General features: G+C 37.9%; 1 protein-coding gene across 1 annotated transcript in view; it reads left to right on the top strand.

Annotated features, from left to right (window-relative positions):
• The window catches only part of SNTG1 (syntrophin gamma 1), a 379,748-nt gene that overhangs the window by 215,820 nt on the left and 138,824 nt on the right, over positions 1–25,104 (top strand). The window contains exons 3-4 of the mRNA XM_075141888.1: positions 3,879–4,013; positions 19,989–20,045. Coding sequence (XP_074997989.1) covers positions 3,879–4,013; positions 19,989–20,045 — 192 coding nt within the window. The remainder of the gene's footprint in view (positions 1–3,878; positions 4,014–19,988; positions 20,046–25,104) is intronic.

Below are 25,104 nucleotides of genomic sequence, written 5' to 3'. Positions count from 1 at the left end.
ATATTTGTGAAGGCCATCTATATTGCATGTTTATGGTATGTAAGCATTTCTAAATTCCTTTTAGGAAAGTTATTAGAGCCAGATCTTACACACAGCCAATATGGACAATGTGCTGTAAGTCAAGGTATAACGGAAAAAAGATTTTTAAATGACCTTTTTTCACTGCCTTGTTGCTAATAATGATCTGAGTATGACCATATTCTTTGTAGAAGCAGTCTGCCTTGAGGGCTCTGCCAACCTATACTATTCTCCGATAGTGATCTGAAGCAGAATGCTCAATACCGACTGGTGTGGCAAAGCAGAGAGGCATCAGTTTCCAGCCCCTCTTGTAGTTACGTTAGTTCAGGAACAGTAAGCAGTTTCTAAACGCCTGACAAGAACATCAGCTCTTGTCGCATCAGTGTTCTTGTCTAACTCGGCTTAAAAGAGTGTAGAATGAGATGACAGAGGCAGTACTGTGCAGGTGCAACATTCACTGCGTCTGTCACTTAGGTACCGCTGCCTTCCTTCATCACTGCTTTTGCTTGAAGTCACTGACTCCTCTCCCATATGGCAACTCATTCTGTATATTGCTTCCATATCCATTCCTTAGCCTACTTCATCCACTTCATAAACATGTGCAACTTCAAACACTCAGTTTTCTTTCCCTCTTTACAACAGGTGCCAAACTCTATAAATAGGATGAAGAAAGTGGGATGGTATAAATGTAAGGAGGGTAATGTTCCTGGCAATTTTGGTTCAAACATACAGTCAAGGTGTAATGGCTTAACAAACTGTTATCAGCTGAACTATGCTTCTCTATCCGTGTCTGCTGTAAGGTGATGCAGTTTGTCATACATTTGAGCACAAGAGGATGCCTTGCATGACCTCACACTGACAGTTACTGTAGCTTGGCTGATGTGCTGTATGCTGTTTTATTGCTGTAAGTCAGGGGTAGGGCAGAGCCCTCTGCCAGTGAAATGTAGAAGGCTTGAAGGGAAAATTTTAGCACACCCTCTCATGGAATCTCTTAAAAATTAGCAATGGGAACAAAAGCTAACATCAGCCACAACCCCACACCCCCACACCTCATACACACACACACACACACACCATCTAAGCTCTTCAAATGTAAGAGATGGCAGGGGTAGAGGCTAGACAGGTGATCTCCCTCCAACCAGAATAATTTTACCGGGGCCACATAGATGAAAAATGTTGATGTGCACAGTAATTTACATGAAAGCATATATACAGGATGTCTTCCCTAGACTCCAGCTCTGAATAAAGATGCAGGAGCTCATGTCTTTATGTGATTCAGTTTACTGGATGCTTTGAAGGGGGCAGGGGAGAGAAGAAAAAAATTTCAGCAGACAAAAAAGAAACGTGATGAAATAATTGAATTCCAGTCTTAGTTCTCAAGGACTTCTCTTGAGTTTATATAATGAAACTGAACTACATTCTTCTCCTTTACATGGTTGTTAATGTTGCTTTCAAGTAGAAGAGGGAAGGAGGTAGTATAATTGATTTAATTTTGAACTGTATCATAAACCAGCTTTCATAAAGCCCAACAACAGTGAAGTGGTTCATTACATTTTAGAGTGTCTGATATAAATAAGATCACTGAGTGTGTGCGATCAATCTTTCCAAGGGCCAAAATGTTTTGCTGTTCCCAAGCTTGGTTTCCTTGTTCAGACTGAATAAGCTCAGCCCACACACATTTAGAAATCAACTTGAATTTTAATTTTATTCTAATGGCTAATTGTGTCTGCTATGGTTATGTGCCTCTAATTCCCACAAAGAAGCCCCTCAGCTTTTGCAGAAAGACTCTTTGGAGATTTTATAGGGTTATTGACCAAATCAGAAATGTGCAGTCAAGTAAGGCAGAGTTACTACAATCAGTGTCAGAGGCAGAATTTGTTCCATTGCCAGTTATCCAGGGAAAAGGAAAGGCACGTCTGCAAACTTTTCTGCAGGAGAAAGGCATTTTATAAGTGGTAGATGTTTGTAGGCTAGCCCCTTTTATTTGACCATAGTTATTTGTTAAACTTTCATTGTCACTTACTGCTTACTTCACAACTCCATAGAAAGAGCAGTCTGTAAAGCAGAAGTTCTAAGGAGAGGACCAGGGGAATTTAACTATTTTACATTCTCTTTATTTTAATGTCATAACGTTTTATGTATGATATGAGAGGGAATTTTTCAGTGGTACTGAAAACCTAACTCCTTTTGTGATCCAATTATTTAATTTGTCTGTCCATGTCAATCAGTTTCTATCTCATCCTGTTTAAAAAAGCAGACGTTAAAACAAGACTGTATGATGTCTTCTGACCAGAGCTTCCACTGACCTCAGTGTGAGTTCAGTGCATGGAATTCTTCATTTTTTCTTCTTCTTACTTAGTTTAAAAAGAATAAAAACAACATCAGACCCACTTTCAAAGTTATGGCTGAGTTATACACATTTGCTACTGGTGTCCAAGGGAAAACAATTTCCAAAGTTTGAGTGTGGAGCATGAAGCAGAAGTGACAGAACAGTTTGTCAGTGGAGAACATTATGTAGCTATTTAAAGGTTGTCCTCGACCTTTCCACCTCTTTTAAAGCCTCTTGAGAGCAATTTAAACTTTTCTTCTGCCAGTTGCCTACTGTCAGTTCCATATTTTTGTTTGTTCTCTCCATGCTATGGACGTAAGGTATCAGAGCACATTATGGGGAGACCTTCCAAATCCTCTTTTAAACTCTTGTCTGAGAAAGAGCCCTCAGATTCAGCCAGGTCAATCTTGGCAGTTAAAATTCACAGCAAGACTTTTGTTTCCTTCATCTCCTCTCAAGCCAACTTTTTACAGATAGTGGATTGAAATCTGACCTGAATGAAGACAACAGAAGTTTTATTATTGACACTGATGAGTCCAAGATTTTAAATACTTTTTGTATATGAATTTTCTTCTGAGATACATATGTGCATACATATATATCTGTATCTATGCAAATAGGTATAGGTATCTAATACTGGTAAATTACATGTTGTAAGGCTAAGTTTTTAGATTGTTTGTAAGCAAATTTCTCATACCAAAAATGCTCTACCAACATGACTTTTGTCCATTTATGAAGTGTTATAGAGAGTGCTATTTTCAACACAGCCTTCAGGGAAAAATTGTTAAATACTGCAGGTGCTTACATGTGCAGACTTTTTCACTTCTCAAACCTCTTATGTATAATGCCCAAAAAAGTAGCACAAGTAGGTACTACCACAAAGACACTGTTAAATTGTTGGAAAGTCATTTATTGTATATTGAAGAATCCTACAGAATTCCTGATCTCTAACCATAAACCACTTCTGTAAAATACAGAAATAGAGTGAGAAGTAAGTTACTAGAAAGAGTTGCATTCTTTGATCTCTTTTCTCTTATTCTTAACTTCAGCATCCTCATTTGGAAAGGAACATAAAAGTATAAGTCAGTGTTGTGCTCACAGATCAGGAAAAGCCCACAATAGGTTCATGTAGGCTGTCAGTGCTCACATCTGGCTAGTTTGGAGGTGTTATTGTATGTATTTCAGTGTCAAAATTGGTGTAATATGTGGAACATCAGCTTTTATTTCATGTCCAAGTGAGGTGTCATCATTTAATACGAAGATGGAAAGTAAGAGCACAGCTGCTCTGAAACAATTTGAAAGGAGTTTTACAGATTCATCATGGGCAGAATAGCTGCTACTGTAAGCATCATTCTCTTGTAGTCTGAGCACAGTAAATAAATACAGTGATTACTGGTAATAGTTTTGGATATTTGTTGATGTATTTATGGTAACTGTACCTATCTCTCAGCTATTGTGTTTCAAAATATTGCTTCTAGCAATGCAAAGTGCTAACTGAGAAAACTTTTTTTCTTTATTCCTTCCTTTGAAGACAAAGACAGGGATTTGTTTGCTGCAGGATGGTAACCAGGAGCCTTTCAAAGTACGACTGCACTTAGCCAAAGATATTTTGATGATCCAGGAGCAGGATGTGATCTGTGTGTCTGGTGAGCCTTTCTATTCTGGTGTAAGTAGTTTTCATTTTTTCTTTAAGATGTACTTTATACAAAGCAAAAATACTCTGTGTGCGTGTGTGTGTGTACACGGGCGCACACGCACATGTATGCATTTACTCCCACAGTTTGATATTTCATTTTATACTGTTAATACTAATTGTATTTTAATATATCATCCTTTGAGACTAAATCTTAGCAATAGTCATCTAAGAAGTATCAATAAGATAATTAATAGGTTATATACATGACTACAGTATCGTTTCTATGAACTCACCCTTAAATATTGGAGCCACTGAGTGCAATAGGAATGACACAAGCGGTGATTTTTGCAGTGAATACAGATACCTCAATGTACTTACATATCTAGGTATTGTCTGTGGAGTTGATAAGACAGTTGATGGGTAACTGTAATGGCAGGGCTTTGCTGGTAGAGGAATTATCTGCTATCCTCTGTTGCTTTGGTTGCCTCATATGGTAGCACAACACCAGACTTCATGCATGCTGCTAGTCCATGCTGCGAGGGTCACTAGTTTTACCAGCACATCATGTTAATAAAGATGGACTTCAGATGGAACAGTGTAATAGTGTGATTTATGTATTACTGTTTTGACATGATGTGTCAGATTTCTTAGTTAAGCATCATATTGAATCTTGTGGATTAGAAACTGAGCTTTGTAGGCAATTATTTGGAAGATTTGTAAAATGTTATATAGAATAATATTGTAGGTTTTGGAACTATTGTAATGCTAAGTTTTTATGTAATTCTAGAAGATAGCTAAAAAATAATAGAAACCATTTACTATTCATTTCTATAGACATTTTTATAGATACTGTAATTATATGTTATAGAGATATTTAAGATTTATGGGAAACTATCATAAACATTCTGCTCTCCCTTTGAGCTAAATAAAATTGTCATAGGATTTCACATTAAATCTTGTGAGGCATAGTAGTGTAATAGCTGTTTATGCAAATGTTATGTGACTGCTATTATGTCCGTCTGTTTTATTAATTAATTGCTGCTATTGCCACATCCCTGTATCTCTAAATACAAGTATAATAAAAAGATACAAAGCAAAAACCAGAAGTAAATTGGTAGAATGTTAGCAGTGCTAACAGTGTGGAAGATTAATGGAAAATGTATAGGAGAATCCATCTCACTGTTATGAACATCTCAAGGTGAATGGTTCTGAGTTTTTCTCTGAAACAAGAGGAACACACTGCCTACAGTGTCTCCATGCAGGCTGGGTTTATTTGCATGACAAATCTGACATTAACTTTTGACAGTTTCATGCTGTACGAATACAATTTACTAATACAGGTCTGTATGCTTTATATGGAATATAGATGCTCCTTTTACCAATCAGACTGCACTGTTCCTCAACATACAGGACATCTAGCAGCCCAGATAGAAAGAAATTATGAGTTCAAGCTCAAGCTATAGTTGTTCAATTAACAAAACACACTGTGGCACCGTTACTCCACCAATCCCATTCTGGCATTATTTATTAAAAGTTTTTATCACTCAAAAATACGACTTTCATTATTGTGCCGTAATATCTATTACTTCTGCTGAACTTGTTATTTAAATGTCTTCATGAAATGCATATTTAATTTTTTTTCCATTTCACAGCAAGGCTTTCTCTTACAGTTTTGCCCTCTTTAGGTTTGCAACAGCAGTGTAGAAAATAATGGATTATTTGCTTCACCAATTACACTCCTCCATCTTATTTGCATATTGAATGCATAACTCATTAACTGATTGATATTAGTGTGGTGATGAGAAGTTTCTTTTCTCTTGGAAGTGTCATTGTTAGGCTAGTGACTTTTGAGCACTTTACCCTGATTTCATCTGGGATTAAGTCTAGGTCTTGAATCAGTAGGTTCATTCCAACTAAGGATGATTGGCATTTCATAGACAGTTAACTGTCTTTTTGCCACAGGTCATTTAAATCATCTGGAATCATGTGCTTTGATTGTATAGCATGATCAGACAAGTCCCACAGGCTTCCTTTCTTTTGCATTTTTTTCCTCATTTTTATTCCTGATTTATTAGGTTTCTTTTTTGGTTGGTTGGTTGGTTTTTTTACCTTTTGCTTTGCTTGGTTGATTTTGTTTTGTTCTTTCTGACATTCTAGATGACTGACCACATCTATTTTTCTTTTACATGCATTCTACAGAGCAAGAGCAAGTGTTTGCATTAGCAACTGACATTGAATGCCTCATAGAATAATGAATAAAAATAAAATTTGTAACCGAGGAACAGCAGCATTGTTAAATTTTACAGACAAGTAGCTACAGTAAAAGTTCTTTTTAATCTGTTTTAATAAATAATCTTTAAACAATTTGATTATAAGGTTTTACTCAATTACTTCTGCACTGTTAAGGAACGAAAGGCTATTACTATGTTTCTAGTGCAGAACAGTATCTCTTCTGTTTGTTGGGTCTGAATCAATTTGCATGCTCCTCTGTGTAGGACAGACTTTAAACAGGCACTTAACGTTCCAGCGGTATCCTGATCTGCATCCTGTGGAATAATCTAAATTAAATCAATGGCTCCTTAGGAATGGGGTGCTGCTTAATGTGAGTACATGGGATAAGGATCTAGTTCTTAATTTAGAACACTTCCTTTTTGGTGGAAAACAGTTCTAGTTTCCCAAAACTAAAGGGGGGCAAAGGAACCTTGTTTCTTCTTTCATTGTACACAGTTTGAAGTAAGAAAATAAAATGCATAAAAGATTATAAGCAACATAAACAGCATTTAAAAAAAAAAGCATCTGTTTCTTTAGTAGGTGGAGCAAAATGGTAGTGTTAATGAGGGTTCTGCAGCAATTGTACCTGTAACAATTCCATAAAGCATCAACGATCATTCAAATGATCACGGATTACATATAAATTTGAGCATCAGTTGCATCAATAAGTATTACAGAGATTTCTTTATGTGTGCAACAAGAAAGACTTGCTTTCCAAGAGATAGAAACTGCATTATGCTCCTAGTGGATATCTGATGTAGATTTGAACTCCAGTGCAAATGACCAAAAGTGTGACAAGAACCTTTTGTGAAGCTCAAAGCCTAGAAGACAATGTCTTTACTAATCCAAATTAAATCCTTGCCTGTAGAGAGGCTTTATTATATGGGAAGTGTATGCCTGAGTTGGAGTAGAATCATAGAATCATAGAATCATACAGGTTGGAAAAGACCTCTAAGATCATCGTGTCCAACCGTCAACCCAACAGACCATGTCCACTAAACCATGTCCCTAAGGGCCTCATCTACACGTCTTTTAAATACTTCCAGGGATGGTGACTCCACCACTTCCCTGGGCAGCCTGTTCCAAGGCCTGACCACTCTTTCAGTAAAGAAATTTCTCCTGATGTTAAATCTAAACCTCCCTTGGCGCAACTTGAGGCCATTTCCTCTTGTCCTATCGCTAGTTACTTGGGAGAAGAGACCAACACCCACCTCACTACAACCTCCTTTCAGGTAGTTGTAGAGCGCGATGAGGTCTCCCCTCAGCCTCCTCTTCTCCAGGCTAAACAACCCCAGTTCCCTCAGCCGCTCCTCATAAGACTTGTGCTCCAGGCCCTTCACCAGCTTCGTTGCCCTCCTCTGGACACGCTCCAGCACCTCCATGTCCTTCTTGTGGTGAGGGGCCCAAAACCGAATACAGTATTCGAGGTGCGGCCTCACCAGTGCCGAGTACAGGGGCACGATCACCTCCCTACTCCTGCTGGCCACACTATTCCTAATACAGGCCAGGATGCCGTTGGCCTTCTTGGCCACCTGAGCACACTGCCGGCTCATGTTCCGCCGGCTGTCAACCAGCACTCCCAGGTCCTTTTCCTCTGGGCAGCTTTCCAGCCACTCTTCCCCAAGCCTGTAGCGTTGCCTGGGGTTGTTGTGGCCGAAGTGCAGGACCCGGCACTTGGCCTTGTTGAACCTCATACAGTTGGCCTCTGCCCATCGATCCAGCCTGTCCAGGTCCCTCTGCAGAGCCTTCCTACCCTCAAGCAGATCAACACTCCCACCCAACTTGGTGTCGTCTGCAAACTTACTGAGGGAGCACTCAATCCCCTCGTCCAGATCATTGATAAAGATATTGAACTAAGACCACCCCAGTACTGAGCCCTGGGGAACACCGCTCGTGACCGGCCGCCAACTGGATTTAACTCCGTTGACCACAACTCTCTGGGCTCGGCCATCCAGCCAGTTTTTTACCCAGCAAAGAGTGTACCTGTCTAAGCCATGAGCCGCCAGCTTCTCTAGGAGAATGCTGTGGGAGACAGTGTCAAAGGCCTTACTGAAGTCCAAGTAGACCACATCCACAGCCTTTCCCTCATCCACTAGGCAGGTCACCTGGTCATAGAAGGAGATCAGGTTGGTCAAGCAGGACCTGCCTTCCATGAACCCGTGCTGGCTGGCCCTGATCCCCTGGTTGTCCCGGACATGGCTCGTGAGCACCCTCAAAACCAACCACTCCATGATCTTCCCCGGCACCGAGGTCAGGCTGACCGGCCTGTAGTTCCCTGGATCCTCCTTCCAGCCCTTCTTGTAGATGGGCGTCACATTGGCGAGCTTTCAGTCGTTCGGGACTTCCCCAGTTAACCAGGACTGCTGGTAAATGATGGAGAGCGGCTCGGCAAGCTCCTCCGCCAGCTCCCTCAGTACCCTCGGGTGGATCCCATCCGGCCCCATAGACTTGTGAGCGTAGCTTGTGAGTAGCTTGTGTTCTGAAGAGATCCATGAGTCTCTCTGTGGGAAAATTGAAAGACCGGTGACTATTAGATCAGGTACATTTTTTTCTCCCCTAAAGTACCAGACCCTCACAAAATATTTTTTCATAATTGTGCTATTGCCAACAGACAGCTTTCTTATAATTATAATTGTCATAAATCTCCATGACCGTTTATTGTGGTACAAAACAGTTAGGACTGTTACTCTTTTCATCTGAAAAAGAAATGCCCTGAAAACAGCTGAATTAAACCATGTAGGAACTTCATCGGTATTGATGGCAGAAGTCTAGATGATCTTTATTTTATATTTCCTTTTAAACATATTTTTTGAATTACATGAAAGTATAATCACAAAAGTTTGCTATCTGGTGTTCCAGATGACAATGTGCAATAAGGCAACTCCCAGTCTTTTTAGACATGTAGGTCAATAGCTGGGACTAACAAGGATAGCCTAATACTGACCTTGCTGAAAATTATGATGGGAGGGGAGATAGCCTAAGATATGGCTTGTCTGATCTGAAATATGACTCTTCAGTAGATTTATTCCTAGGAAAAGTTTTAATCTTTGCAACTCCAGAATCAAAATTTTTATTTTAACGTTAATCCTCACAATTTCTATCACCTTTCATGAACATCTGAAATTCAAGTAAAAGGATTATTGTGTTTTATCAAGAAAAGTAGTTTATCTGTCTAGGCAGCCGTGGTTTTTTTCCTTCTTTTCTTTAATAGGCTTTATTTGTTTGCTAATTGTACTCAGAATTTTTTCTAATAGAGTGTATGTGCATGTGAGATCCATAAAACAAGGGTATGACAATGTACCATCTGACAAGATGGATGATTTGAATCAGCTACTGTTTTTCTAAAAGACTGAAAATAAACTGTGAGCAGCTGGCAAATTGCTAAGTTCAGCTACCAGGACAGTTTGCATTTTTACATAATTTTCTTAAATGTTCTGTTAGAGAGTGATAGATTTTCCAAAATAATGCTAACTCACCTGATGACAACATACAGATGATTCTCATTTCGATAATGTAATTCTATGCTGCTGTGTAGTAATGCATTATTTAATTAAAAATTAATATTTTTTTTTAGGTTTTGTTTAAATTAAGGACCATTTTGGGAGATTGATGTGAAGATCATTCGTAATTTCAATACTAATAAAAAGTGAATGCACATTTTTGTGAATTTATAGAGCAACAGCTCTAGGAGTACTATGGCATTTGTCCAAGGATTTAACTGAGGTTGATACAAATGTATCTGAATGTAACCTATGGACTGTAATTGGTTTTTTGATAGAGAAAAAAAACTTAGTGAATAAACACCTTTTCCAAGGTCAGAAGGTAACACTGACTTAAATTGTTGAACTATAGCCAGACCTGATTTCTGGCATTATTAATCACACAATCATTCTTCTTTTTCTTGTAAAGTTAAGAACATATTATATCTCACTTTTAAAGTTGTCCTTTTGCTACTGTGAAATCAACTGTGTTGAAAGATTGTCTCGTTAGGTCGTGCAGAGAGGAAATTAGAAAGGCAAAAGCCCAGCTAGAACTCAACCTGGCCACTGTTGTGAGAGACAACAAAAAAAGTTTTTACAAGTATATTAATGACAAAAGGAGAGCCAAGGAGAATCTCCATCCTCTATTGGATGTGGGGCGGGGGGAACGTTGCCACCAAGGATGAGGATAAGGCTAAGGTACTTAACGCCTTCTTTGCCTGAGTCTTTAATAGTCAGAGCAGTTATCCTCAGGCCACTCAGCCCCCTGAGCTGGAAGACAGGGACAACGATCAGGATAAACCCCCCATAATCCAAGAGGAAGAAGTTAATGACCTGCTACGCCACCTGGACGCTCACAAGTCTATGGGGCCGGATGGGATCCACCCGAGGGTACTGAGGGAGCTGGCGGAGGAGCTTGCCGAGCCGCTCTCCATCATTTACCAGCAGTCCTGGTTAACTGGGGAGGTCCTGGACAACTGGAGGCTTGCTAATGTGACGCCCATCTACAAGAAGGGCTGGAAGGAGGATCCGGGGAACTACAGACCGGTCAGCCTGACCTCGGTGCCGGGGAAGATCATGGAGCGGTTCGTTTTGAGGGCGCTCACAGGCCATGTCCGGGACAACCAGGAGATCAGGCCCAGCTAGCACGGGTTCATGGAAGGCAGGTCTGCTTGACCAACCTGATCTCCTTCTATGACCAGGTGACCCGCCTAGTGGATGAGGGAAAGGCTGTGGATGTGGTCTACCTGGACTTCAGTAAAGCCTTTGACACTGTCTCCCATGGAATTCTCCTAGAGAAGCTGGCGGCTCATGGCTTAGACAGGTACACTCTTTGCTGGGTAAAAAACTGGCTGGATGGCCGAGCCCAGAGAGTTGTGGTCAACGGAGTTAAATCCAGTTGGCGGCCGGTCACGAGTGGTGTTCCCCAGGGCTCAGTTTTGGGGCCGGTCCTGTTCAATATCTTTATCAATGATCTGGACGAGGGGATTGAGTGCTCCCTCAGTAAGTTTGCAGATGACACCAAGCTGGGTGGGAGTATTGATCTGCTCGAGGGTAGGAAGGCTCTGCAGAGGGACCTGGACAGGCTGGATCGATGGGCAGAGGCCAACTGTATGAGGTTCAACAAGGCCAAGTGCCGGGTCCTGCACTTCGGCCACAACAACCCCAGGCAACGCTACAGGCTTGGGGAAGAGTGGCTGGAAAGCTGCCCAGAGCAAAAGGACCTGGGGGTGCTGGTTGACAGCTGGCTGAACATGAGCCGGCAGTGTGCCCAGGTGGCCAAGAAGGCCAACAGCATCCTGGCCTGTATTAGGAATAGTGTGGCCAGCAGGAGTAGGGAGGTGATCGTGCCCCTGTACTCGGCACTGGTGAGGCCGCACCTCGAATCCTGTGTTCAGTTCTGGGCCCCTCACTACAAGAAGGACATTGAGGTGCTGGAACATGTCCAGAGAAGGGCAGTGAAGCTGGTGAAGGGTCTGGAGCACAAGTCTTATGAGGAGCGGCTGAGGGAACTGGGGTTGTTTAGTCTGGAGAAGAGGAGGCTGAGGGGAGACCTCATTGCGCTCTACAACTACCTGAAAGGAGGTTGTAGTGAGGTGGACGTTGGTCTCTTCTCCCAAGTAACTAGCGATAGGATGAGAGGACATGGCCTCAAGTTGCGCCAAGGGAGGTTTAGATTGGACATTAGGAGAAATTTCTTTATGAAAGAGTGGTCAGGCCTTGGAAGAGGCTGCCCAGGGAAGTGGTGGAGTCACCATCCCTGGAAGTATTTAAAAGACGTGTAGATGAGGCGCTTAGGGACATGGTGTAGTGGGCATGGTAGTGTTGGGTTGACGGTTGGACCCGGTGATCTTAGAGGTCTTTTCCAACCTTTATGACTCTATGATTCTATGATTCTATGATTTGTAACTCTATACAAAGCCCATATGGTATTACAAAAAAAATAAGTTGTGTTAGAGACAGGTTTTCAACTTATAAACTTTGCACAAGAGCATGTTTTTCTTGATTTTTTTATTATTATTATTTAAATGATAAAGATATTATTAATTTTTAAGTGTGAGTATAAATTTAGAACATATTAATTAACTGTGACTTGCCTGAGCAGTCAGATGAAGTTATTACATTTCCCTTGCTTGCACATTTTAGAGTTTTGGAGACTTCCTGAGAGTGAATTTTAAATCTGTTACATTACATCATTCTCTTTTGAGAGTTTAAAATTTTCATTTCATAGATGTTGGTGTAGGTAAAACAAGTTCAATTAACATTAACAATGTTAATGAGTAGAAAAATAAATGAAGAAAAAAGTGAAAAGATTAAAATAGTAAACATATGGTTTTGATTTCGGTATTGTATTTATTTCTGTATTTATTTACTCTTTCGATTCTTATGTGTGATTGAATAGTATGAACGGTGTCAAAGTGAAACTCCCTGTCCTGGAGAGAATTGCAAATATGTGAAAAGATAGGTCACCTTTCAAGCACTTTCCGTTCTTGTTACCTTCACAAAGCTACCAGTAAGAATGGTGATTTTTATTTTTTTTTTTCTATTATGTTGGTATCTGTCAGCTATTCAGTGGAGTGAAGCAATTTTTTCACAGAAGTCGTCAAATATCTATCAGATGGTGGTAACTTTTTTTTTCCCCTGCCAATCTGGACAGCTTTTAAGTGACAACCTAGAACTAACAGATGTAAACATGATTATTTAGGGACAACCTAAGCCAGCTTATTTTTCTGCAGCTACTTAAAAATAAAAAGCATAGCAAGCTACTGAGGTTCAAACGCAGGACTGCCATTTGTAAAGCCAAATTTGAAAGAGCAAACTTTTTCTCATTGGAAGAAGGTTTTTCTCCCACAAAAAAGAAAAATCCTGCAAACCAGAAAACACTTGGAGAACCCAAAGCATTGATCAATGGCAGCATATGATGTGAGGCAGTAGCTGGAAACTACAGCTATCACAGAACTACAGAGAGTGTTCGTTACCAAGCCTAGTGGGAATTCAGATCCATACTGACTTTGGGTTTTTGGTTTTTTTCCCTTTTATTTCTATATTAAGAAGTGCAGTACTTTTGAAATAAATCAATCCTAGGAGTAGAATTTTTATAAGTAGATATTTAGGTGAATGTTTCTGCTTTTAGGCATATGCTGTAGTATGGGGAACATTTTGAAGTAAGAGCAAGCGAAGGGTTGAGTGCTCTTGCTCATCCCAGCCACTATTAACAGTCTACACAACACAGCTGCGTTTACCGTCCTCAGTCTCCAGCGCAGCTGCAGGGGAAGGGAGATTTCCAATTGACCAGACATTCTGCCCCCATCCCTTACTGCTGACCTTCTCCAGTTGCATGAGGAACTGAAATAAGGATACAAGCTTCGAATGTCACGCGACGGAAGTTGTTAGCAGATGAGCAAGTCTGCTGGCAAACCTTGTTAACACTATTAATTCAAATTGGAAATGTGACTGACCTGTGCCCTGTGTCCTTTACACTCAGAATGAGTGTAAAGTTTGACTGCTCATGTCAATTAATCCAAAGAAATGCCAGTAAGAAAGAGCAAAGCGTTACCAAAAAAAGGATATAAAATCTCCCTTCTTGAATATATGAAATAATTCAATGAAGAAAAAAAATTCTCATGACATTTCATTATTTCAAAATGTAGTGGGATTACTAATAGCTGATAAACTACATGAGAGCATGGCCTTGAAGATATTATGGCATCAAATGTTAACAGGTTGATCTATGAAGTTGCTACCAATGTATTGACTGTATCTTTATATTTCATTATTACATTTTAAAAATTATATTCTAACTTTTTCCTCCTTTTTTCTGCTACATTTTTCCATGTCACTGTGCTATTGTAGATTCTTCTCCATGTCTATTCCTCTTTTCCCACCTACTGTTTTGTTCTGCACCCATTCAGCTTTTTCCCATGTTCTTCCGTATGTATAGTACCTTGGTGTCTGTTCAACCCACTGTGAAAAGAGAGGTCTTGTTTTCTGTCTGGACCTAGACAAATTAATTCTTCATACCTTTACTCTTGCAAGATGAATAACCAGACACACCAGTGTCCCAAACTGAAAATGTGATATTTATATCCTAGTAAAAAAGTTGAGTAATGGAATATTGAAGTTTCACATGCTGTTAACTCAGTTTTATGAAGAGTTTTGATGTTTCTTCATCCTCTTGTTCAACAGTTATTTGACTACATTCATAGAGACAGATTATTAGATCACATTAGATTACTGGTTTATATTATACAGAATAAATAATTTGAAAGTATTACTAATTAATCGTTATTGTTAAGAGTCATCTAAGCAATGATAAACTTTCTTTTACATCACATACCAGTCAGTATGAAATATTTATATCTTTACTGTGTCCTAAGATTTAACTGTTAAAAATGACATTAACTCTTGACTAAATGTAGAATCATAGAATCATAGAATCATTAAGGTTGGAAAAGACCTCTAAGGTCATCCAGTCCAACGGTCAACCCAACACCACCATGCCCACTAAACCCCGTCCCTAAGCACCTCATCTACATGTCTTTTAAATACTTCCAGGGACGGTGACTCAACCACTTCCCTGGGCAGCCTGTTCCAAGGCCTGACCACTCTTTCAGTAAAGAAATTTCTCCTAATGTCCAATCTAAACCTCCCTTGGCGCAACTTGAGGCCATTTCCTCTCATCCTAATGTAAATAGTTAATGATTACGTAGGATTCTGTGTTTTCCTTTCCTGACTATTTACTGTTGCTGTGTGCTTACACGGTCATTCTTCACTTCTAATCTCATTTAAGATGATGTCTGTGATCTCAAGAAGTTCATATGGATTTTTAGGAGAAATTTTAATATCTCTTTAATGAAATCCTAAAAAACATTGCTTCTGTTTCACTGCATAGCTCTGAGGAAGATTTTTTTTGGCAAAACTCTTAGCTCTCCTTTCCAGTCAATGAACATATGTGTGGATGACGAATTTTCTGAGATAGAGGCATGGAAAATGCTGACAGCTTGGCAGCAGCTTTGAGTTTTTCAATAAAATGATAACTCCTTTTGTTCTGTTCCAGGAAGCAGCTCCTAAAACACTGCTCTGAATCTTGTGTTTAAGGATCCTAGGAGGTCTAACTTGCCCTCTGTTTGGTGTGATGTAGATAACAAATGTGATAAAGGAATTACAAGCTCACAGAACATTTTGTGTAATCTTGGTACTGAACGAAGTAGCTTTTCATTAGAATCAAGTTTTACTTTGTAAACTTGGAGATGAAGTTGCTTTTGGAATTTGCAAAACCATTGCAAATTCAATCATAGAATAATACCCTATGCAAATAGAGGGGAAAGCGAAATTACGTAAAATATTAAAAGACAAATCTTCAGCTGACGCAGATTTTTAGTTAGATTTTATTTTAAGCAGGTAGTTGGAATCAAGGGAGCAGCACCATCTTTAACCTGGAACAGCATAAATCAGGATACTTAGAGTACTTCTTTACTGTTACAAAATGTGTTGCCTTCCAGAGTTGTCGCCATATTTTATTACTGAATAGTTGTAAAGCATTTTAAGAATTTAAAGCTATTAGACCAGTGAAAAACATTTTATTATTGTTATTGTTCATTTGAAATGCTAATTAAAGGCATCAGAATAAAATAGTTTGCTTCAGTTTGCTGGTCAACTTCTTTATGGTATTAGTTGTTATACTAAAAATATTATTTTACATTAAAATATAGTGCTTTGCAGACAAGGTTTATTCAGTTCATCTCGGTTTAAAATGGCACTGAAAATGAAGCTTGGTTTGGGTTTTTTGCCAGTCACATACAAAAAGTCAAATGCAAGTCATGCAAGTCACAAAGAAAAACTTACTTGGATAAAAGAGTTTTCCGGCAAAACATTTCAAAGCTGTTATCTACCATCAAAGTACTTATTCAAGTAACTTTGCAACTGTAAAGGTAGGGATTCGTCTTTCCAAAGTTAAATTTGACATCCTGGCTGTATACTCAATGGAGGACATAGATGATGGTGATGATTATCACCTAACTTGGGCACCTGCTTTGACTCACCTGGATTGAATGTATTTATTTTTCTTTACTGATTCCAGGAGAAAGCTAGCCTTGACCAATGGCTTAGTTTTAGATGGGTTAACTGTGGTTAGATGATCCTCTCATTTTTATTCTAAACTTCTGGGTAAAAAAAGAGGAGCTGATCAGAGGTGGGGTCTGATCCTAAGCCAGAATTCTGATGTGTGAAATGTATGATGCTTCTGATAGTTCTGGAAAAGATGTTTCACTATATTGTTTATGTGAAGTTTGCAATCACAGACTAGGGGATTATTGATGGTTTACTAATGAAATATATAACTCCTATGTAATTCTGATTTGTATTTTTGAAAATCATTAATTGTTTGCATGTTTGTAATTGTTAGCTATCATGCTGTGAAATCTTTACACTTAAGAAACACCAAAGTAACATTTCTTTATTGTACGGCTGAGAAGTGTGTTGAATTAGCCTGGGTTAAATACAATGCAATGCCTTCATTACACATCACACATCACTCAGGTGGATCTAGTTGCAGTATGTTTTTAAAGTTCAATTCAATTCAGTAACAGTCCACACCTGAAATATTTAATATGTACCCTCAATGGAGATAGAAAAAATACCAGACAAAACCCTCTGATAAATTATGTTCTGCTGGAAAATTACAGTTGCTTGAAATTTTTCTGTTCCCTTTTGTCCTGGTTTCGGCTGGGATAGAGTTAATTTTTGCTCTAGTAGCTGGTAGAGTGCTGTGTTTTGGATTTAGGATGAGAATAATGTTGATAACACACTGATGTTTTAGCTGTTGCTAAGTAGTGTTTATGCTAGTCAAGGACTTTTCAGCTTCCCATGCTCTGCCAGGTGCACAAGCAACTGTGAGGGAGTCAGGATAGCTAACCCAACTGTCCAACAGGGTATTCTATACCATATGATGTCATACTCAGTATATAAACTATGAGGCGAGGTCCAGGTAGCAGCGATCGCTGCTCGGGGACTGGTTGGGCATTGGTCGGTGGGTGGTGAGCAATCGCATTGTGCATCACTCATTTTGTATATTCTATCATCATCATTATTATTATTATTTTCCCTTTCTTTTCTGTTCTATTAAACTGTCTTTATCTCAATCCACAAATTTCACTTTTTTTTTTTCTGATTCTCTCCCCCATCCCACTCAGGGAGGGGGTAATGAGCTAGTGGCTGTGTGGTGTTTAGCTGCCTGTCGGGTTAAACCACAACACCTTTGCTTACTTTTACACACTTTTGTCTATTTAGTAATCTGCTATGCTAGCAAAGTATTTCTGAAGCATGTATTTAATTTTCTTAAAAAGTAATGCTGAACTCCAGTGTAAAATGTTTCTAGTTTCCTGTCAGGCAGCACTGGTAAAGTCACAAAAGACCCCAAATCAGGTGTTTTCAGGGCTGGCTTGAGTCTGTCTTCACTTGAGTGAAAACCATAAAGAATACTTTACTGACTCTTATATGGATACTTGTGTGTGTCTTGTGCTAAGAAAGACAACAAAGATAGAAATATTCTGCAGGACAGCGTTCTATTAGGCTTTTTAAAAGCATAGCTCCAGCTTAGAATATATTCAGATGCCACTGTTTAAACTTTACAGTGACTACCAACATATCATGAACTACAAATTTTAATGAAGATTTATGGTTTTTGCTGAGCATGCTACTTCATTTGATATTCTTTATTCCATTCATGGTTAATGTAATACTATCAAGTCAGTTTATCTTTATTAAAAGGTTGCTATTTTTCAACATCATCTTAGGTAACACAAATATTTTCTATTTGATTTGAGCACGTATAACAAAAATACTAGAACGTATTGACTAGAGTGTTCAAGTCAAGCTTCTGTGCTTAACTAGATGTTCAACACAAGCTGGAGCTGGAAATGAGGTGGAGTTCACAGGAAAAATTCAGCTACCAGTGGAGCCACAGCTGAGTGTTTCATGTTCGTTCATGTAAATTGAGCTTAGACCACACATCAGAGTGTGGCCTATATTGGTTTATCCTGAATATATGATCTGCAACATTACCCGCGGCTGAAACCTCCTGGAAGACCAAAGGTTTCCTAAGTACAGTTTGTGGTCTGAAGTGAAATAACTTTGTGGATTGAACTCAGTTTATGGGAACTTCATTATGAAAGTTCCTTCCTAGAAGGTGTGAGTTGAGAGCTGAGAAGGCTCTTCTGCTCCCTCTGAACAGCGCAGAAGCACACAGGTGAAACAGGATAGCCATATATTCCTCTGTTGCCATGCTACGCATTCATTTGTGGGTTACAAACATAAGAGTATATTTTTTTCATGCATTTCAAAGGAAAAAAAAATCGAAACTTTCGGCCATTTAACAGCAAAATTATATACCTCTTTCATAGATTAAACATTCACAGGCATTAGCCTAAATAAATAAATGGAAAGTCTCATTTTAGGAAATCCATTTTGTCTTGCCATCCAAAACATTGGACTAGTTTATGCTTGCTCTTTCTGCAGTTACACAATTCATATTTGTACAAATGTGAAAAAGAAAGAAGGCAACTGGATTTTCCCCCAAATTCAGCAATATCAGTTTTCCAAAACTCTTATGTAGTAGCCCTACATCCTTTCTTTTCCTTTCTGTATATGAAGTAAGGAGGAAAAAATAGCTCTGTAGATATTTCATCCTCTCTGTCACTGGTATGTTTCTGATGAGAGACTTACTCAAATCTGACTGACACTGGCAATCTATGCTGATTGTGCTGAAATAGACGAACATATATAGATAAAATATATATGCAGACTTATGCTATGCAATATATGTAATGAAATGAGTACAAAATCTAGACATGTGGAGGGCATTAAAAAATCTATATATTCCATATATTTGTATCTGGACATGTCATATATCTGCTACTAAGATTTTTTACCGCTAGCCAAATTGACTAATTCTAAATGATCTTTGGGAATAAAGTCAACATGACGGACTAGGAAAAAAAAGTCTTTTTTGTAAATGTTCATATATAAGACAGTTACTAGCCTACAGTTTTTACAGAACAAATTTTAGGACGAGCAATAAAAGGAAAAAAATGGGCTGCTTTAAATAATTCTGTCTGTAACAACACCCTTTAAATCATTGGTTACAATTTTTAAACCATAGCTCTGAGGTCAACTGTGGCTGTGTTTGCATTAATTTTTTAATTTGGATCAGGACTGTGCTTTGCAATGAATTTCTGGATCATGTGAACCAAAGCACTTATCATGCTTTGGTTCACATCACTGAGTGGTCTTGGAGTACACAAGCTGTATTCCTTTTGGATGAAACTAAATTGGAAAATGTGCAACAGGAGTTCAGTTTATGTACTTCAGCATACAGTGCTCAATCTGCATATGGGACCAAATTAGAACTAGTCGAGGTAAAGACCTCTGAAATGCACGTGTTGTGCACTAACTGCTAAACTCTACAGTTCTGTTCTTATTGCATTGCAGTACTTGCTAGCGTGGTATGAATTGAACAAATTAATTTTTGTCTGAGACAGGACCTCTGCTTTTCTTCCAGACTATCTTTTTCCTCTGCAGCATAGGTTTCATGGGATTTTTGCGTTCAGGAACTCACAAGTTTATTAAAACAAGAAAAATCAATCGGATTTCGATCCAAAAAGGATCAAAGCACAGAAACAACTTATTGAAGTGTGAATATAGGTGTTACAGCAGAAAACATTAAAACTAACAAAACTTGATTTATTTTTTTTTCCAGGAAAGAACAGTAACAATTAGAAGACAGACTGTAGGAGGATTTGGATTAAGTATAAAGGTAGGATGATTTTTTTGGTCTATTATTCCACGTTACACAAAAAGTGTCTTTGTATATAATTAATGTTACTTTTAATGAGGACAAACTATATTTTAGAGGACTAGAAACAAAACAGCAAACATATTCTAGGATGTTAGATACTGTCACAGTAGGCAACCAGCAACTACACTGCCCTATGGAATGGAAGGCAACGGAAAGATCATTCCCTTAAGATTCAAACTGAGCAGCTCTGTAGTAAGATTTGATATGAGAGTTGAAAAGTGTTTGCAACTGCACAGGCTGTACTTTTGTTCAAGCTAATTTAAGTGGTTATTAATGAATGCTAAATTACAGTGGCAGACATGTGGAACAGCCAATAAGTTCATCATCAATTCTCCTACAAAGAACATCACATTAATTCACTGCAATTCATTAGTAGGACAGAAAGTGTTACTGCTTTCTCATATTGTTTATTTTGCTGTAGATCAAGCAAAGGCAGCAATTTATCATGTTACCGTATTTTTACTTTCTTCAGTAAGATTTAATTACATATACAAGTGTAGGTGATCCTTTTTGAGGGAGGGAGGGCTGAGGAGAAAGTGTTGATCATTTGTGTCATCATAATCTATGATTTTGAAAACCTTGCCTTAGCTTTGAATCTCAGTGTAGACAACACAACATTAATTTTATCTTCTAAACAGAGCAGTCCTCAGTCTCAAGATAGCAATGGAAAAACTGAAGTGTACTTCACATGAATGCAAAGAGGCTTAAATTATGCATATACAGCGAAAGTATAGACTTTCCTGTGAACCTCTGCTAGTACTGACCTTGTAAGAAGTGACTCAGAAGAGGGATTAATATGCATTTGTGTTGTCATTGATAAGAATATTGCTGAATAGAAATACTAGTTCTAAAAATATGTCTTGGTACACTTGCTGTTATCTTGTTGACCCACTAAAGACCTCTATTCAAGGAAAACTAATTGCTATTTTGTGGCAAAAATTTCTCGTGAGTTTAGTCAATAGGACACAAGTTATTTTCCTCCAACATCATTATAGGTTACAGTTCACTGAATAGCAATGAAGTAATGCGTGTCAGTGTAAAATCAAGTATATGGGTGAATGAGGTTTTATTTAGCTGGTGCTAAGAAATAACTGGTTACAGTAAGGACTTTTGAGGTTTGGAGAGCAAATCTCATCAAAAGTCATTAAAATTGATTTTTTAGTTATACATTACAATGGATTATCTTTTAGAATTAAAATTGCTGACAAGCTCAAGATCACATTATTTAAGTATCAAGTACATTGTTTAAAATAAAATATCATTGAGAAATATAAATTATACTGTGAATGTGCAATGATCTTTCTTAAATTAGTGGAGCAAGATATTCTTAAATTTTTAGAGCAAGATATCCATTGTTCTGAAGAAAATTCTTGGAAGTTGCAAAAGTATTTAAAAGTGCCAAAACAGATTGTGAATTCAGCCTACAAGGGAATTTATCTTTTTTTTTTTTTAAATAAGAACCTGTTTCAATAGAAAGAAATAACAATAGAAAACTATATCAAGTGTATTAGAAGCAACTGCAATAAAATTTACAAATAAAGGCTTCAAATTAAATTATTTTATTTAAACATTTTCTAGGTTTATTTTATTGCATAGGTATTTTGATCAAAATTATTCTAAGTAGTGGAAAGGTGAAGCTATATAAATTCAGGTATGAATAGATGATTTCTTTTTAATTTTTGGAATAACTCACAATCAGGTGATGGAATCCCTTCAACAGCTGTCATCAAATAGAAAAGAGATTTTTTCCAACAAAGGAAGCTCAAACTTACTCGGATGGTGTAGATCAGATAATGAAAATGGCAAGTAGAATTCTATGGTCTGAGATATTCTGTTGATGTGTATCAAGCGGTATGATTTATTGGTTTTAAATGATTTTTTTTTAAAAATCAATGAACATGGCATCTCTTTTGCTAGATCCCTTTATTAATAATCCTACATTCTCAAAAAGAACGATTGACAAGCAGTTGGATAGCCAAAACAATCTAAAACAAAAAAATAATCAATATAACCTACTATTATCATTTTAAGCTAGTAGTAAGAAACAACTTAGAACTGGAACTTTAATGTTTTTTGTAGTTTGGTAGGCAAACTTTATGAAGACTCACTAAAATGGACTTTTTAGGTATGCCGTGAAGTGTCAATGTCAGTTCCAAATGTTTCCAAACTGAAAAGTGCCAGTTTTCTGTTTCAAAAGGTACTATTCAGTCATGGTATGCTTCCTCTTGCAGATGAATAACAGTTTGTTACTTGTTTTGTTTTGTTTTGTTTTGTTTTGTTTTGTTTTTGAAGATTCCTGAACTTTAATAAAGGACTTATATTTATTATTATATTTTTGAATAGAAAAGTAATTATTTTGTAGTAGTGCCTTAAAATAGAGGTCTACAAGTCACCCTGTAGGAGTGAGGAGGACTGAGGCCTTTCCTCCTTATTTCAGTAATTCTATCTCCCAGAACCCCACGTACTACAGTAGTTCCTGTTGTCTTGCTGCTCTCAGATTATTTAAAGATGGGGGTTATCTGAGGACTTACTTTCTGGCAGTGGTGTATATTAGAGGATTCAGTTTATCTGAGGTGTGAGTTATAGCAGTAGAGTGATTAATGACCCTCACTTTAAGATATTTGCTTGTGCTTTGATATTAATTTGTCTATTTTTGGCATTCAGATCTAGGGCATTATCATGGTTTTTTTCTGCTAACTTAAACACCCATTTGCTATCAGAAATCTCACATGGTCAAGTCACCTTTTAACTTTCTCTTGAGTAAGTTTTGGAAGTGTCTTATCCCACCTTAAATATTCTGGACCCTTGGAATTTTTTTTTTCTTCCTGAAAAGCAGAAGGTCAAAATGTTAATAATTCCAAAATGAAACTGTCTAGTTATCTTTTGGTGACTTGTCTATGAGGGGAACTCTCTTCTTTTGTGTTATAATCTGTGTGCTCCTATTGTATGTGTAAAAATCAGAGATTCAGCTAACTGCTTAAAAAAACCTGCTTGTGAGATTGATTTTTATACAAGATCCAATCTTAGGCCCTTTAAAAAATTGCTTATAATCCACTCTTTGAAGGTTTGAAAGAACAAAAAAAAACCCTGTTTTGTGTTTTGCTGTACTTCATTTTACTGAAGTTGATGGCAAAAGTGTGACTGAATTTGAAGCAGAACTGATCTGTTTTACACTCTTCAGAAGGAATTATCTTCTAATTTCTGAAGCCTTTAGAACCCTCAGTAATAAACCTCTGTGTGTGAAGCAAAAGCCATAGAGTTACATGTAGAAATTGGTAAGTGTAGTGTAGTATTTCAGTCATTTATCACATCTCTGACAAGTTTGAGATGCAGAGATTTGACACAAGAAGCTGCTAAGTGTATGACTTCTGAAAGAACATGTTTCTCAATAATTGAAATGTAGTGTTCTTGCAGAAATAGGCAATAAAATTGATAGTTCATTAAATAAATTAAGGTCTGCAGTTACAGTCTGACTCCTGGCTACCAGGACTCTGTACAGTGTTATTTTCTGCCTCTGTTTTGATCATTGTTTTTAAATGATGAACAGCATTGCATATCTGCTGAGATTCGGTTTGACTTTTTGAAGTTTAACTAGATCAAAAAATCTCTAAAGCAAGCATGTGCACCTGTCCTGATCACACTTATGTACATACTTAGATGATTCTCTTCATCTTCATTCATTCTATGATATTTTTTTATAAACACATTTCCTCTGTGTTTCAAATTGAAACAATGGAAAAATAAAAAGGCTAGAAAGCTTTAATTAATAGATGAATCATCTAGCTTTTAGTTTAAAAAATTATCTTTTCATCTTTAAAAGCTTGTGTACTTGCGGAAGTTGCATTTTGGAGGTGGCATTTTGGTTCCAGCTACGCTATTCTGTTGAAAAGAAAAGTGGAAAAGAGCCAATGTGGACATTATTGTCTATATTGTTTAATTGCTAGCATGATTCCTGGCACAGTTTTGGCTTACAACAACTAGTATTCTCTAAGACAGTCTGTGACTACAGTTCAGAGCTTTATGTGGACTGCTTCCAGTAGGCAACATGTATAAAGTCACCCTTTTTCAGTTGGGAAGATAGTTTATCCTCAGACATGAGCCATATTAGGCCACTAGTCCTTAAAGCTGAAACAAACAGGCCCATTTTCGTTAGTGCAATAAATGTTGCCTTTTAGTATGAAATAAAAATGTCCCCTACATTGCCTAACTCTGAGACAATTGGTCTAATTTTTTGTAGACTCTTTCTGCTTATTTATTACTAAAACAGCATTTTCTTATTATATTTGGAGCCAGTCACAAAAACAGCATTTGTAAGTAAAAGTTACTAGTTTCAGTTGCCCTATTTTTCATATGACTAAAAGTTCAGAAAAAAAACTCACACATAAAAACTGGGATGAGAAAAAGTCTTTAGAACAGTATCATGTGACACTTTGAAAGGAGGTGTGGGTGACCTCCCACCAGTAATGGTCAACATCCAGGACACTGAGCTTCAAACAGCTGCCAGTGATTAGAGCTTCCTCTGCCTCTTCTAGCAGGACCACCTCCGCAGGTGGGCAGCTACCTTTATTCCAGGCTCATCCTTGCCTGCTTAAAGAAAAATGACAAAGAAAACTTGCATTACAAAGATCGGTGTTAGAGTCTGGTAGACATCTGATCCATTAAGGCCTCCACACCATTACTTGACATATTTTTGTCTCCTCCTCTGGTCTGAGGTTATGACTACATGTCCACACTAGAGGGAGGGAAAATTTAAAACAATGGAAAAGTGGCCTCTGTTCCCAGAGGTTTCTTCAGTAGAGTATTTCCTGAGCCTATAAAACCAGAATTTAGACACGCATACACTTTTTCTTCTGCAGGATAGAGATTCAAGTATGGAGGATGCAAGATATAAGGCTGCAGTGTCGATCTGAAGTAGTATTCAACAAGATGTTGCAGAATATATACAGCTTTTTTAGCTAGCTGCAGATTGCTAACGATGACTAGGTATAGATAGGTGGTCAACTATTCTCCCTTTCCC

Source organism: Calonectris borealis, chromosome 2 (genome assembly GCF_964195595.1).
Source record: "Calonectris borealis chromosome 2, bCalBor7.hap1.2, whole genome shotgun sequence".
Taxonomy (NCBI): Eukaryota; Metazoa; Chordata; class Aves; order Procellariiformes; family Procellariidae; genus Calonectris; species Calonectris borealis.
The sequence above is the reverse complement of the archived record's forward strand: the minus strand, read 5'-3'. Positions and strand labels throughout refer to the sequence as shown.